This window comes from Anoplopoma fimbria, chromosome 13 (genome assembly GCF_027596085.1).
Source record: "Anoplopoma fimbria isolate UVic2021 breed Golden Eagle Sablefish chromosome 13, Afim_UVic_2022, whole genome shotgun sequence".
NCBI classification, from domain to species: domain Eukaryota; kingdom Metazoa; phylum Chordata; class Actinopteri; order Perciformes; family Anoplopomatidae; genus Anoplopoma; species Anoplopoma fimbria.
This window is the reverse complement of record NC_072461.1, coordinates 26,322,950-26,340,330: the sequence shown is the minus strand read 5'-3', so window position 1 is coordinate 26,340,330 and position 17,381 is coordinate 26,322,950. Positions and strand designations below refer to the sequence as shown.

Sequence of the window (17,381 nt, the reverse complement as noted above, 5' to 3'; positions counted from 1 at the left end):
ACACTGTCCACTCCTCTGTCCACACACACACACACACACACACACACACACACACACACTCTGTATAATCACGTTCCCTGTCGGGCCCTATAAATCTGTAAGGGCCCAATTAAAGATGGCCTTTAGCGCGTCCACCCCTACCAGCACACACACGTGTTAAAAAAAGAGAGAGGAAAAAACAACAAGAAAACAACGTTCGTTTTCATAGAATGTATATTTGACACAACAGACAGTACAACAAGAACAAAATAAAAACAGTGTAAAACTCATAAAAAAAGCGAGACGTCTTCGGTATTTCGGTTGCAACTCACACACATATGTGCAGCTCATGAGCTTTGAACCTGGACTTAAAGGTGCTTGGTGAATATAAAAAAAAGCAGCATGAAAGACAAAAACTGTACAATTTAAAAGATAATAAAAAGATAAATTACAATTTTTGGCACCTTAAATGATAATAATAATAATGTACCAAGCAGAAATAAGTGCATGCAAATCAAATTCAGTCCAAAACGTGAAAGAAACACAAATGAAATGAAGACAAATCAACAATTGTGACTTTTTTTTTTTAAGTATAAGTTATGTTGAAAAAAACGTGGCTGATGTGAATAAATTGTTAAAAAAAAAAATTGTCTGTTTAAAGGCTATTAAAACAACCTAATTTCACAAGTGCAGAAATACAAATAAAATACTTTTATTCACATCAAAAGCATCATTTACAAAAAAAGGCACAGAGAAATTCACCATTTTTCTTTTAATAAAACAACAATAGGTGCTTAAAATGAATAATATGTAATGATGTGTGGAATCATGTGACGTGTTATTAGCAGGTCGACTAATGTAAATATCTCATTAGTTCGGGTTAATAACATTCCTGTGCTCTTGGTTGTAACATATATACATAAAAAAACCAAAAAGAAACAGATCTGAAGTGCTCAAAATGTTTCCTCGTCCAGCGTCCATAATAAAAAAAAAAAAAAAAAAAAAGGCTGATGAACAGATTAAATGTCAGCCCGCAAAAAAAAAATTACGCAAGAGGCTAAAAAGCGTTTAAGTTGCACATAAATACCAGCACACACCCCGAGGACTCGCTTTGGTTTTATTTACGTCCCTGCGATCGGGACGAAGAGGATAAACAAAGGAATAATTACACCGCCGTCGTAGCCGTCGACACCGCCGCCGAATGTGAGACGCTCACCCAATTTTCTCCCCCCCTCCCCCTCCTCCTCTCTTTAAACTTGACGGTTGTTGAACTTATTTTTAGTGTCATTTGATAAGCTCCCCTGCGTGCACGGAGACATCCCACTGACCCAGCCACTGGTCATTGTCTATACCGCTTCATGTCAAAGCCGGGCGCGCTTTGTCAGGTCTCGACTCGAATATCCATTTCGCGTCTGAAGTACGGTATCCGAAGTGACTGGATCATCGAGCCTTTTTCTTCAGCTGCTGCCCCCTTTTTTTTTTTCTCCCCCTCACACACACACACACACACACACACACACAAACACACTGACATCATTTGGGATTGGCGTCATGACAGCGCGCTTGAGAAATCCACAATATCTATATAAATATATACACCCTGCTTTTTGTTTTGGGGTGGGGGGTGAGGGAGCTGGGCGGGGTGGAGGCGGGTGTAGAGGGGGTGGACATAATTTCTGGAAATGAACAATACTTATCCGTCCATCGCATCCGTTACTTTGGGTTTGCGTTTTGGACGTTGGCGCACCGTCACCGCGGCGCCGTGTCCTCCTTTTTTTGTGAATAACGCAGTAAAACGCCATTCAATGTCAAAAAAGGCATAAAAAAAGAGACAGACAAGTCTTCACAGGCTGCTGCTTGCTGTTGCCTTTAATTATTTTAATTAAACTTTGATATTCGTGGCGTTGAGTGAACTAGTGAGTTGTGACGCGGCCGGTGGCTAAAAAAAAAAAGAAGGCCCTTGGAGGGTTTGAGGCGCCGTCGAGCTGTATATCTATATCTTAAAAAGTCTGAGCTGATGGGCCTGTTTACGGGCGCTGATGTGCTACGCCTTAGTGAGCAGAGAGCAGACTGTGCTGGAAAACATGGGGCAAAAAAAACAAAACACCAAGCGCCATGTCAAGGTCTTGAAGGCATCAATCCCTCAAACCTAGCTGGAGCTGGTCCGGGTCCTGCGGTCGAATAACGCTCTATTAATTTCCTCGTCCCGGGCGCATAATGAAAGGAAGGTGTCTTAGAGGAAACAACGGAAAAACTACAGGGCAAAGTCTCTGCGATACCTCGGGGGCGTCCTGTCTACAATTTGTCAAGCGTGTGCACTTCTCAGTGTTAAAATGACAAGAGAAGCCGGTCAGAGGAGGAGGGGGGTTTGGGAGGGAGGGGAGGCGGCGCCGCCGGGCGATCCAGCGCCGCTGAAGTTGGGAGAGGATCCGAGATGAGACAATCGCCAAAAGGCGACGGACTTCTGCACTTGTGAGGCCCCACTGGGATTATCCAGACTTCCACGCCAACGGCAGAACAGCCCCCTTTTTCCTCCAGTTTTTTTTTTTTCTTTCTTTCTTTAGATAGATTCCGTCTGTGTGCATGAAATCAGGGTTTTTTTCCACAGAAGGCACAATATGGTCAGAATATGTTAAAGCCTTCGCACGGAGAGCTAACCGAGTCTGAGCGCTGAGATCTGGGGCGGATCTGCTCGAATTTATTTTATTAAAAAAATAAAAAATGTATTCGGGTATAGAAAAAATATAGTAAATAACTTACTGAATAAGAGTTCATATTAACATTACACCCGGTGTGCTTTACAGAGGAGGAAACCAGAAGAGGAAGCTTTGTGCACAGAGTAGAGCAGTAAGAGAACAGATAGTGGTTTTTAAATGCAGGACGGAAAGATCTTCAACAAAAAAACTAAACCTGAAATTCTTCTCTGGTTCACAGCGATCAGCACATGTTGCTCCTCTCAGCAGCAGTCCTTCTCCTCTACTGATGCTGCACACGGTTGAAGTTCATACAGCGACCCTGAAAGCACAGAGAAGAGAAACTATTAACTTCTATAATTAATAACATGACTAATACTTTTTTTAAATATATATTTTTTTATATTTCTTAATAGCATTTTTTATTATTTCCCAATAATTGAATTTAAATAAAAAGTTTAGTCATCATGATTCGATAATTGACTCTTTGATAACAGATATATATAAAAATAATAAAAATAAAATGATGCACACAACAATAAAATAAATAAATGAATTAATATTGATGTATTACATACACATCAATGTGAATATATTGTTTTTATATATATTTTTGTTTTTCTTAAATATGTAGTCCGACACATATTTAAGTAAAAAAAATATATATTATAGAAAAAATATATAGAGGTCAAACATAATTAAAAAAACTAAATTAAAACTATTTAAAACTAAAAAAACTAAAGTTAACAGATTAATTACTTTATATTTCAGGAGAAATAAAGTGATTTTTTTTTTTTTTTAAATAAAATCAAATGAAGCATCAACGGGTGAACAAACAGAAAACAGTTTTGTTCTCTCACTTCTTTTACTGAGAAAACTGACGTCTCACTTTCATCTCCCTGTGCACGCTCTCACCCAACATGTGTGTGTGTGTGTGTGTGTGTGTGTGTGTGTGTGTGTGTGTGTGTGTAGGCAGCTGTCTGAGCCTCTCGGTGCAGCAGTCTGCTCACCAACAGTAGGCCGACTGGCACCAAGAGGGAGCTCTCACACAGCGAATACCCAGCAGCCAGCAGGCCTCCAACACACACACACACACACACACACACACACACACACACACACACACACACACACACACACACACACACACACACACACACACACACACACACACACTCTCACGTCTCTGTCGGTGTGTTTACATGTGCTCAGTGTAACCTGGTCACAACATCATAGAGGCAGTTAGTTAGAAATGTGTCCTCATGCATCCTTTGACCAACTGTAAATATTTAGAGGCGGTGAGCAGCATCATATCTGAGGACAGTGCCTTGCTCAACAGCAGGATGCATGTACCCACATCACAACAGAAAAACTCAACATTTTCTAGTTATATCTATTAATGCAGGCGTTCAATGCAGTAGCGATGATTGAATTTTATTTTGAAAAATGACTGAACAGTCAGTTTAAAATCCAAAGTGATAGTGAGATAGTGTTTTCTAGTAATTAAACTTTAATATACAACAAAAACTTTTGGGTTGAGAGGAAAAGCTACACTATCATTGGCTCAAATCCCAAAATAAAAGCCCCCGATCAGCTTTGAACTCAGGACCTGCTGGCTGTGAGTGTGAGTTCAGGCTAAAGGGTTGGATATAGAAGGTAAACTGAGCCACATTTCTGCTGGAGAACCCAGTTTTCTTGGCCATGAAGACACATGACTGAATCTCTACTAGGGATGGTATTTGTGGGAGAACTGCCTGCGTCTGATCCACTGGAATTCTATGCCTAAGAGGTTATCAATTCCTTCTATCAAAGCCAGCATGTTTTCTGACAGTCATGCGTTGCAAAAACTGTTGCGACTGCATTATATTCACAGAATGCATCACAGAATCAAACTTTGTGTCCAAATGTCAACCTTTGTGTCACGACATGTCCCAACCTTTGTGTCATAACGTCAACCTTTGTGTCACAACGTTAAACTCTGCGTCACGACTTCAAACTCTGTGTCACGACTTCAAACTCTGCGTCACGACTTCAAACTCTGTCACGACGTTAAACTCTGCGTCACGACGTCAAACTCTGCGTCACGACGTCAAACTCTGTCACGACGTTAAACTCTGTCAAACTCTGTCATGACTTCAAACTCTGTCACGACTTCAAACTCTGCGTCACGACTTCAAACTCTGCGTCACGACTTCAAACTCTGTCACGACTTCAAACTCTGCGTCACGACTTCAAACTCTGTCAAACTCTGACTTCAAACTCTGTCACGACTTCAAACTCTGTCACGACTTCAAACTCTGCGTCACGACTTCAAACTCTGTCACGACTTCAAACTCTGTCACGACGTTAAACTCTGCGTCACGACTTCAAACTCTGCGTCACGACTTCAAACTCTGTCACGACTTCAAACTCTGTGTCACGACTTCAAACTCTGCGTCACGACTTCAAACTCTGTCACGACTTCAAACTCTGTCACGACTTCAAACTCTGTCACTCTGACGTTCAAACTCATGCATCATGCGTCACGACTTTCAAACTTCACAATATCAACTCTGTCACGACGTCAAACTCATGCACCACAGCATCAAACTGTGTCAAAAGGTCAAACTTATGCGTCAAAACTACAGACTCTGTCACTACGTCAAACTTTGAGTCATAACGTCAAACATAAAAAAAATCAAGCTGCAGCGTCATACTACAAATGCAGGACAACTTTATTAAATTAAAAAAATAAAACAATATCTGGTTTATTCTGAGTAAATAAGAGTAAATCCAGCACATGTAAATATGTCTTCAGACTTCTCTCAGTATCCTGGTTTCTTATGTTAATGTTAATTACACAGTGATCAGTCCTCATTATCCAGGCCTGATGTCCAGAGACTCAGCATGTTTGGAGCATTTGCTTTTAGTAGTACTTCAGTTGTCGCAGTAATGAGGCAGACCTTGACGCAGTAAGCTCATGTTTACTCACAGTTCAAACTTCATTTGTGCTGCTCAAATTTTCATTTTGGTTTAAGACATGTGAAAGGAAAGTTTTGAGGGACATTTGGTTAAAAAAAGACCTGTTCATGTGCACATACTCTTTTTTCCCCCTCTGTTTAACAAATCAAATTCCTTGCACAGACGATCCAGGTGGATGCTTCCCGTTCGGGGGACAGAAATGGACCGGGACATTTGCGTCCTGAGCTGCAGGGTGGATGCAGAAGTCGGCAGCCGGTTCGGTATCTTACAGTATCTGCACTACAGTCTGGCTCGGGAGCAGAAGTGTGCGCGGACCGACTGTGACGAGGGCTTTAGACAAGCTGGAGAATCTTCCATTCCTCATTATTTGGCAGGGCTGGCGTGTGTTTGACGGAGGGGGTGGGGGTGGGTGGGGGCTTCGCTCCATCTCTGCATGGTAAGCCCCTCGACGTGTACCCTCTGCAGCTAATCTCGCACAGTCAACAAATAAGGCACATCAGATGCTGTTTTGGCCACGGCCGTCAGAGCGGCTAAGTTCAGTGGATTTTACGGGGTTTTGCGGCGCATGGGGGGAGGGGGAGCGCTCTCTGCGGCGGCAGAATGGCGAAGGGGGGGGGGGATCTGATGGCGAGGGCGAAGCAGGTGCGGCGCAATACGGTCAAACCCATTCCAGCTCCCCTGTCTCCCCCCCCCTCGACTTGGCAGAGAGCGCCGCCTTGTAACTGGGCCATGTTGGAGAGGCGGAGGCCCACCTGTGCCACCCGGAGCGGCAGAACAATAGTCTGAATATGTCAGCAAAGGGTGTCAGAGAGATCTCATCAGACGGACGGGAGCGTGACTGCGGAGAGGGACGGGTGGATGAGTCAGGTGGGGAGACGGAGAGGTGAAGAGACAAGAGGATGGAGGATGGGGGTCGAGGTGGGGGTTTACGAGAGCCTTCCAAATGAAGACTGTGATTAATAAGGTTCATTACGGACACTTCACTGGCTTTTATATGAGAACAAATGGAAATATATTGAACCGTGATATCAAACTCAACTGAATATAACAACATATATTGCTGATATTTGAGAGGTCCAAAACAAAAAAAGTAGATAGTTTGCAGCAAAAGTGTGAAAATCAATGCTCAAACTAATGATTATGTTTATTATCAATCAATATATTTTCTTTATTATCATTATATATCATTATCTCGTCTGCAAATGTCAGAAAATAAAAGTATACATTGTGAAATGATACATATGAGGCGGCAAAAGCTGCAAAATATCACATTTAAGATGCAGGAACATATGTTTGGCATTTTATTGGACCAACCAATTAAAATCAATTATCAAAGCTATGATGAATTTTCCCATCACTTCATTGAATGCCAATGCAACACCAATCATTTTTTGGTAAGATTATGAAAACATAAATTGCTGATATTCAAGAGGTCCAACACAAAAAAGTAGATAGTTTGCAGCAAAAGCTAATGACTATCTTTAATATCAATCAATATCTTATCATTATATATTATTATCTCGTCTTAAAATGTCAGAAACAGAGTAATAGAGTAATATTATGTGCAATACAATAATTATTCTGTCTGTATATATAATATTTTAGTTTTTGTGGAACTTTATTTTACTTATTTAATATCCTTTACTGTGTTATTACTTATTCACCTATTTATAATACTTGTTTTGATCTTGTTTTTTTACTTATGTCTCTTGTTTGCACTATCCTCTCTGCTGCTGTAATCCTGCAAATGTCCCCGACTAATAAAGGATTATCTTATCTTATCTTATATACATCGTAAAAAAAAAGCAAAAAGCTGAAAAATATCACACTTAAAATGCCGGAACATACGTTAAAAATGTTTGCCATTTTATTGGACCAACCAATTAAAATCAATTATCAAAGCTATGGATGAATTTTCCCATCAACTCAATAAATGCAACACAGATACTATTTTTAGTAAGTCCATTTTTAAAAAGAACTCCCAATGCAACAAACATCTAAAAAGTTGCAGAAAATGACTGGACCCTCACAATGACTGATCCAAATTCTGCTCTGGGAAATTGTTAAATCTTCATCACTACACCGAGGTCTTGTTAGCGGGCCCCTTCGCTGCAGAGGGCCACGTTTGCCCAGTCCTCAGACAACATGCTTGTCACTCGGACTGTTTGGCTGGTAAACCTGGAGGCGGAGCTCCAGAAGCGAAGTGGAGAGACTGTGTGTACGTGTTTGAGTTTTACAATCTCAATCCCTCGCAGCGCTTCGCCCCGAGCAGCTTGAGGTCCCGTAGAGCTGAGAGTCTCTGAGGAGCAGACGGCAGCGACTCACAGAGCTCCGACCAAACTCTGGGCCTCATCGTGTGTTCTTGTTCTCTAAATATTCAATATCATTGTTTGGGAAAGGATCGCAACAGTACTGAGGAAAACTTTCTAGGAGTTGAATATTTGAGTCAAACATGAATAACAATCTAACTACGAATCCGTCTGGGCTTTAAGACCTATAACAAGGTAAATTAAACAACATTTCATTCCTTATATCCTTCATGACGTCTTGGGTAGTTGACCATGTCTAATTTCCAAAACGGGGCATGATCAATGTGCATATGTCGACTTTCCCATTTCCAGACTTGAGTCCAACAAAGTGCATATCTACATATGTGCCAATAAAACAAGCATATTGTGTCCATAACTCACACCCACGTTAGCTTTGGGCCAATAGAAACTCTGATATGATTGCGACACACAGCAATAAGATCATTATTTATTATCACTTACTGCCATTTATTAGGAATACTTACTATACTATTCATTTTCTGAAAGCTTTTAAGATCAGTGACATGAAAAGTATAAAGTCTAAATGCAATTTGAATAAAACACACCTGTGTTTAGAGTAAATAAACGGTATTAACGAGGCGGTGAACCTCCGGTATTGCCGAGTGAAGCCAATGCTGAAGTGTCTTAAAGCTGCATTCTCTCTAGTGTCCATCAGGGGGCGACTCCTCTGGTTGTATAGAAGTCTATGAGAAAATGACTCTACTTCTCTCTTGATTTATTCCCTCAGTAAACATTGTAAACATGAGTTTATGGTCTCAATCTCTAGTTTCAAGTCTTCTTCAATACAGCATGATGTTCATTTAGTAAATGATGCTCCATTTAGAGTCAAACAGACCATAAAGCAGGGGATGCTTTAGGTTCACTGGTTGCAAAAGAAACAACATGGTGACGGCAAAATCACCGAACTCGAGGCTTCAAAACATCAGTCCACAAACCAGTGGGAGACGTCACAATGACTACGTCCACTTCTTATATACAGTCTTTGGTTTCAACAAGAATACAATATACATTTGGCATCTAAATAGCATCCTAGGGTGAAAATGGTGGTAAGCAAATGCCTAATCTGTGTTATAGAATATATACAGTGACAGGAACATCTCTCCGTTATTGACAGTTATATATATACACAGTTGTAGATGAAACCTGAAGTGTTTGAAATGTTTGTTGTGACATCTTCAGAGAGCATGAAAAGCCTTTAGTGAGCGGGCACAGCTTCAGGTCGTGACTTGGACAAATCAGCCCACTCGCAAAAGACATGGAAAGAAAACATTTCTCATGTTTTTAATCACGGTTGAATCAATTTGTTGTTGCAAGTCAGAGTTTATTTCTAGTATAGCTAATCCAAGGATGGACGGTTCCCAAACTGTCAGAAAACCTTTAAATCATAACACACTTTAAATACTTGTACGTCATTTTGTAGTTTACTAGGATCCAATTCAGAGTCAGTGGACATTTTCCTCAACTTTCCTTCTAGAATTTGCTTTAATCTATTAGTTAAACAAAAAATGAAGTTGCCGTGTGTTCCTTTCCTCTCAGAACCAGTTTGAAACGAGTCTCCACGACCATCTTTTTGGGAGACGAATAAAAAGGGAATAAACACAGCTGATGGAGTTAGCGCCCTTCCAAATGTGTTTGTATTGGCTTGTCTCGTATTAATTGATTGTATAGTTTGTCACATTTACAATATCAGAAACAAAAAAAGAACGATGCAGGAAAGAAGGCATCCATTTAGGTTACAGAACGAATGTCCCATCTGGACTGGAGTGTGAAAACACTTGCAAGCATGAGAGTTGTAATCCAGTTGCAAGATGCTTATTTTTGCAGTGATAAGCTACGGGCTTTGAAAGATTTTATTACCAGAACAGAGACTCCCCCCCCCCCCAACATTAGAGCTTTGCAGCCTATACAGTATCTTAGTTAATCTAGGGTTTACTTAATCCAACAGCGACAGGACGACGGCAACTCTCGTCACATTATTCCAACACGTGTTTGTTGTTCTGACAAAATGTTAATGAGCTGAACAGAAGACCCAAAACTGCATCATGTAGCTTTTGTAAACTTTTTACTGCATGAACTACATATACTATGCACTGCTGCCACACCTACACCGGAAACGGGCTGGAATAAGTTTTGGTTTCTCATCGGTTTGCAGAAATCACAAGAAATCATAGCTTTATGTGTAAAGGGAAGGACAGATTGTAAAGCCCTCTGAGGCAAATTTGTAATTTGTGATTCTGGGCTCTACAAAATAAACTGAATTGAATTGAATTGTAAAGTAACATCACTTCTTGACTAAATGCAGATGTTTTTAGGTTTGTAAACAGGCACTAAGAAGCAACCGGACTGATAAACAAACTGACTGGTGCATCACTACATCTGCTACTTCTGTCATCTTCAGCAGAAACGGGTTTGCATTTCTGCATAATTATTTATTTATTATTTATAATTATTATTATCATCAGCATAAAGTTTTTTCAGTTTTTCTTTGTGTCTAATAAATAAAGTACAAATAAATATTAAAGGGAATCATAGAAAACGTTTCACACCAAGCAGGGTTTTTGCCTGAAAAATGTATTACATATATTTATATATAATGGATTCCGACCTGCAGATATATCTGTTTGACCAATGCAATTACATCCGGTGTCATACTTGCAGGTAAAAACTCACAGTTGCTTGATGCCAAAATTGGGGATCATCTTATAAATTTGGTTTTTCAACACCCAATAAAAGACTAAAAAAGCCATGAAGACTACTTCAGCAACCAGAAAAAGGAGAGTATATGGCATGAGATCCCCCACCAGCTGGGATACGATAGAGCTGGTAAAGTAGCTGTTAGCACTTGCTAACATTAAATGATAGTCATGGAATGAGTCTAGCCACACCAGCTAGTGATAGAATCAAATTTGGGACTAACTCGGGTTGTTGCACCGGGTTAGTCCAAAGCTATACAACTTCAGTTTCAACTCTGGCCTCTGTTTAAACAAACTTTAAACAAACTTGAGATAAACAGCAAAAATAAGCAATTTCCTGGAGAAAAATAAAGGATTTAACTTTCAAATGTTGTTGGCCATAGAAGGCAATATAAACTTTGGATACATGCAGGAGTGTGCTAGTTAGAAGTATGCTCCTTCATTCTTCCTTAATCTTTTTATATCCTACAAAAAAGATAAAACAGTCCATTAGCTTGATGAAAAATAATTTTGTTGTATTCACTTTTCTTTGGCATCATGGTGGCTGAGAGGCGCATGTTGCATGTTTTTGCATATCATCCATCTTTCTCCCTCTTTCTCGTGCCATATATCAATCTACAATATCAATTAAAGGCAAACATGTCCAAGAACATTTATTGTTTATGCCATTTTTTGTGTTTTTGTTGCTGATATTTTCGATCTAGAGCTAATTTCTCCTAGAAAATATGTTAATAATGACGGTTTTAACGTTAACTTTAAAGCCTAAGATTTAGTTTTAATATATCAGGGTTTTATTTCAACCGCTAATTAAATAAATAAATAATATTGTTTTACATAATCATTTCAAATAAAAAAGAATCACCCTAAATTTTGCTAAACAGATCGCTGCTGGTGCGAACCACCAAAAGTGTGAACTGTCCCTTTATGAGATAAACAGCAGCAGAGTTAAAACATTAACTCCCCTCAGTGTCCTCCTCGCTCCTCCCGCCGTCGCTGCCCGTCGGAGGCCTCGGCCACCAGACATGTGTTCTGTTTTACTCCGTGTCCTCGGCCACATATTGAACAAATTAAAAGTTCAAGTTGGAGGGAGAAGCACAGCTGCACGGAGGACAGAGGAGGGAGAGAGCCAGGGTGTGAGCAATCCTCCCTCCACGAGGCTGCTGGCCCTCTTCTCACAGCCCCTCGTCCACACACACACACACACACACACACACACACACACACACACACACACACACACACACACACACACACACACACACACACACACACACACACACACACACACACACACACACACACACACACACACACACACACACACACTACTGCCCACACAGCGCTGCCATCTGGCCTGCTGGGAAATCAGAGCCACCTGAGACTCGGCCAAATACATGATGCTCGCTGACAACTCGGGCAGTCTCTCTTCATTGTAAAGAGATGAATAAAGATTATACAAGCACATAAGGAACATGGGAGGACAGCATTTTTTCCACTACTGTGAAGTTTAGCAGATATGTTGGAAGACATTTTTTTTTTTTTCCTGCTCCAAAACAGAAAACAGACTATGCTTAATATGCATGTTCTAAATGCCTCCATGATTAGATGTATACACTAGTGCAACAGGGCTGTAACTTTGATGCCGACCTAACCAATCAGAAACACATATGCTACATAAGAAGAAGTATGTAGACACCCAAACATCTCACCCATACGTGATCATTGATCTTCCGAAACAATGGGTAATAACGTGCTGCTGTAACAGCCTCCACTCTTCCGGTTTCAAGCTTTTCATCAGATTTTATAACCTGGCTGCAGAAATTTGCTCCCATTCATCCAAAAGTGCATCAGTGAGGTCCAACACTGACTACGCTTACATGCAACAAATATTCAGTTTTTTGCCCTTATTTGGAAAAAATACACAATTGTTAATGAGCTGTTTGCATGGCTAATGAAAATGAATATTCCACTAATATATCCGTTTTAAATGCAACCATGCATATTCCGATTGACGTAAAACGACACCATGCCCATTGTATCCCACGTTGACGCCATTATCGTCTGTGTGTGACGGGTTGAAGCCCTAACACGTCGTTCATCACGGCAAAATATGGAAAAGTGAAACGACAGGAGCTTTTGTGCGTCAAAATGTTTTGTTTTTTTGAAGTTTTCCACTGGTGGAGGACTTGTTGGACCGTGTGAACACATCCTGCCTCTTTCATTCCTTCAACAACCTTCTTGCAAAAGTTTGGATTGTGATATTTGAGCATATTCCAAAACACTTGTTGATATCCAAGTCCTTTATAATGTTTAAAAGTAGGTGAGTTTTTCCTTCCAACCAGAATTCTTTTGGGCATTCATCTCTACTCCAACTATTGGTTAGTTGGGTTTGTTTTCAGCCAGGCAGAAACCTCCAGTTCTGCCGAGTGAATCCAATGAACAAGTGTCTTAAACTTGCATTCTCTCTACTGAACGCATGTCTGACTGACCACATATCTTTTCAGAAAAAGCTTAATTCGGATTAAGGTCTTATTCAGAATAGTTTAAGGGAATATGATGTTTACATGAGCCTTATCAGATATGGAATATTGTCATATTCAGGATAATAGTGGAATATGAGTGTGCATGTAAACGTAGTCATTGAGGTCCAACAATGATGTTGGGTGATCAGGTCAACGTTCAAGTTCATCCATAAGGTGTTGGATGGGTCTGAGGTCAGGACTCTGAACAGACCAGTCCAGTTTTCCCAGTAAATTGTCATGTTTGAACAAGAAAGTGACAAAGTTGATCCTGATAGATCAGAGCTCCAGACATCATATTTACGTCTCAGGCCTTTTTCAAACACCAACACTGCCTCCAATAGAGAGTCTCAGTGTGAATGAATCCATCTCTAATGGCTACTTCACTGACCCATGGAGCAGAGAGGGAGTGAGTGACAGCTTGCAGTAAAAAAAAGTTATGCTAGCAGTCAGCGGCATATGGTCTGCAGACTGTCAGAGAATCGCTGGCTCCCGTTTTTCTGCAGACAGGAGAATATTTTACTGAGTGGAGAGAGAAACAGAAGCCGATGGTGAAGAAAAAAGGATTCTTTGGTCCCAACCATCATGCAAGTGTTGGTTTCCACTGCCATCATAAGACCATAAGACCAGAGTGTCAAGATATCTCATCTTTCTCATTACTTCTACAAATTCTTGCATCTAGAGGTCGTATTCTGTATTTATGTCATCAAACAGAAACTATTGAGCTGTCCTGAGCCGTGTTTCCAATCATTTATCGAGCAAATCGTAAGCAAACTTTTGATACGTCACAAAAAATAAACGTATATTTGGAGCGTTTCCTTCAACCGGTTTGGGGTGAATAAATGTTGTTTGATCAGAAGTTACTTAGAAGGCTACACATGACTGCAAACTGCCAGTAATCAGAGTAGAAGAAGAAGTAGAGGTTGTTAAACTGGATAAAAAACAAGTCGCCTTGGCCATCCAACGCATCTACGAGAGAAAAGGAGAGACATCTCCAGGAATTTAATAAAATTGGCCAAGTTGTATATCAAGTATGCCTGCTAGTATTAGCCATGTTTCATGCTGTCCAGAGGTGAAGAAAATATAAATATATATCCAAGAAGACGCTTTCAGGAGACACAGATGATCATGTCATGTGAGTTAAATATTTGCTACCTCAGAATTTATTTGACGTAGGCGTTGCCATAATTAATTTATTGCAAAAAACACCTCAATCAAGAGTATAAACATCTTTACGCTATTGGGAAAGTTCCAAAACTTTTATGCAGCTTTTCTAATGCAATACTTTGACATGTGCATAGGAACAAGTGAATGGAAACATGGCTAATGACTTTAAGACACCTGATACTTCCAGCAAACAAATCTGCAGAACAGCATCAGCTGAAAGTCTAAAATGGAATCCTAAAAAAATATATGTAAAAGCTGATCTGAGTGTCCAGTCTGATTCCTAATTGTTGCCAAAGAAAAGGATGAATCTGTGAAAGGGTTAACCGTACGGCCGAGTCCCAATGGCGGCATATTATTGGGGACATCATGTTGTCTGTTGTTGTAAAAATAAAGGGTTCTGGGGGAATCAATTGAGGATGCTCGCTTGATTTCAGAGCAGAACAGTTTACACCCCATGATGCATTGCAGATTTGATTCTATTTCCCGTTGCTCTGTCATGCAGCCATCATGCTGTATAAGCGTCTGAAATGACACAGCTCTTGACTCTTGTATGAGCCGTCTGTTGTTGCAGCGATAAGTGGAACCTCCTGAAGCTTGAACACGGACGCTTCAGTACTGTAGGTGCAGCTGTTTCCTGCCTGGGCCTCCTGCTTTTCTTCCAACCCCCCCAACCCCCCATCCCCCTCAACACTCTCTCTATTTTTTCAGAGTAAGTGCACATCATTGGCAGCTAAAAGCTCTGGGCACCGTCCCTCTGGTTGTTCCAGAGAAATGCCAATCGTTTTGGCGTCGACGGGGGCCTCACAGACGGCGCAGGAAGGCACAGATGGCACTAATGGACGAGCAGAATCCAACCGAGGGACCGGGACAGAGCCACACCGGAGCGCCGTCCAAATAACTGTAGTGTGAATGTACTGTATGGCCAAACGCCGCCCCGCTCTGCTCTAGCGGGGAGACGGTGCCACGGCGATGCGGCATAAAGTATTTAAAACGATGAAATAATCATAAGAGAGGGAGATGGTGGGAGGATCGGCGTGGAGCCGTGCCAGGTAGGATCAGACAGAGGAGAGATTGTTCTTTGGGGACGATATGTGCCGAAGTGAGCTCGTCAAAGCCGATCCAGACAGACAGCTACAGCTAATGGACCCTGTCTGTCAAGGAAGAGCCCGCTTACAGACCGCACCTCCTCCCGATACAATGCTACGTTTGTGCAAACGCGTCAGCCGGCCTGGTTTTACGACCTGTGACGGCGATAGACTTTGCAATGTTCGCCTAAATCGTTCCCCTCCATTTCCCACGTCGATGCCCACATGCTGCAGCTTTGGACATTTGTTGTGCAAAGCATTCACAAAAAAAAAAAAAACATCTCTGTGTCTCCTTTTTTTTTTTTTTTTTAAGCTAGTAGTGCTGAGCAGATGCTTGTAGGAAGAACTAGTCACAGCTTTTGATGGTGCTAAGTGGCCACCGAATAAAACCCCAATCTGGAGCTCCGTGTTCTTTTGATAAAAAGTTGAAATACTTCTAAAGGGTCACGCTACCTTAAGTTTGAGCCATTTAAAGCCTTCTGCGTGGTTTTTCTAAAAAATGCAAGCGAGAGGATGAAGCGGATCGGTGGGCAGGTTGGGAAAAAAATGTAGCGTGACATTTTAAAAACTCTGCAAAACAGCAATATACACATAAAAGTTTATCAGGTTCTAGTACACATTGGGGGAAAAATGGAGATGACATAAGTAAGATAGGAAATTGTTGCACACTTTGGAATAAAACATGCAAACTGCAGCAGCACCCAAAAGAAGCCAGTTGTTGGTTTGGACACGCAGCTGTTCGGTGTCCCAGAAGCTCAGATCTGCAGCACAACACGCTCAGACAACATGTGCAAACCTTCTGACCGAGGACGCCAAAAACACAAACTGAAAATAAAGAGGTTGGGGGGTAAGAAATCATTTGTTCATTATTTTTTTCTTCCGGGTGCCACAGAGTATCAGCGTCCACGCGGAGCCAGTGGGCTCATCTGTACTTTTAAATCACGCCACATCGCCACATCTGTCCTCCCAGAGCGGCCAGGAGAGACTCAGAACTGCACTTAAAACATACGCTCGCGTCCCGACTCGGGGCTACGACCCCGTCCACCAAACGGCTCTCGTGTTCGCTTAAATTAAAAGTAGGTGGGACATTTGCCCGTTAAAGCTTCTCTGTTTTTAGGCTTAATAGAGCCAATCTCGCTCGCTGTTGCCTAAATCTCAGGGTTTTTCGATGCAAACTAACACCACTGATGATGAAATATGTATTTACAGCAGCCATGATTTAAGTGTCACGCAGAGCTAAATTATTCCTCGAAAGCAAACTATTTCTGCAGACAAAGAGATGCAGATGGGTGGATGAAGATGAAGAAGCACCAACGTCTTCTTTTCCTATCATGTGCACGTCAAACACTAATCAAAACAGCTGTCTATATGAGCACCAGTAGTGACGAGGATCTTCTGCAGGAGGAGCATTTCTCTATAAAATTGAAAACGATGTGCTGACCATCGTTATTACAGGAAGTCCAAAGATCTGATTTGTCTTTTCTTAGTGCTGTGTTTTTAGATATGTTCATATTTATTTCTGTTGCACACTGGACAAACAGTGGCAGCTTTTTTTTATTTATTCCAAAAGTCTAAATAAACAGCAACAAAGGACATATTAGAGGGGAGAACAATTCCCCAGGTAAAAAATAAATAAACATTTTTTGTTTTACTTTACTCCCATGATACTTTGCCAACCTGCAGCCAGCTGGTAACCTGAGGAAAAAATATAATTTTCTCTGAATGAAAACTCAGGATAAAGTGCCAATAACTTGGTGTTGTCGACTCAAACAATCAGAAACCGTCATGGCTGCTGGTGACGGAGACAGAAAACAAAAGCACAACCTGTCCGTTTTATTACTTTATATTCATGTTATAAATATACAAATGTCAATTAGATAGCAATCTTTATCAGAAATAAAGAAAATCTAAATCAATTTGGTTATAATATTCATCTACTTATAGTGATCTATTT

At 40.9% G+C, this 17,381-nt stretch overlaps 1 protein-coding gene across 2 annotated transcripts in view; it reads right to left on the bottom strand.

Annotated features, from left to right (window-relative positions):
* Positions 1–201: 201 nt before the first annotated feature.
* The window catches only part of antxr2a (ANTXR cell adhesion molecule 2a), a 90,574-nt gene continuing 73,394 nt past the window's right edge, over positions 202–17,381 (bottom strand). For both annotated transcript variants that reach the window (XM_054610503.1, XM_054610504.1), the window contains one exon: positions 202–2,994. In XM_054610503.1, the coding sequence (XP_054466478.1) occupies positions 2,956–2,994 (39 nt within the window). In that variant the 3' untranslated portion in view covers positions 202–2,955. The remainder of the gene's footprint in view (positions 2,995–17,381) is intronic.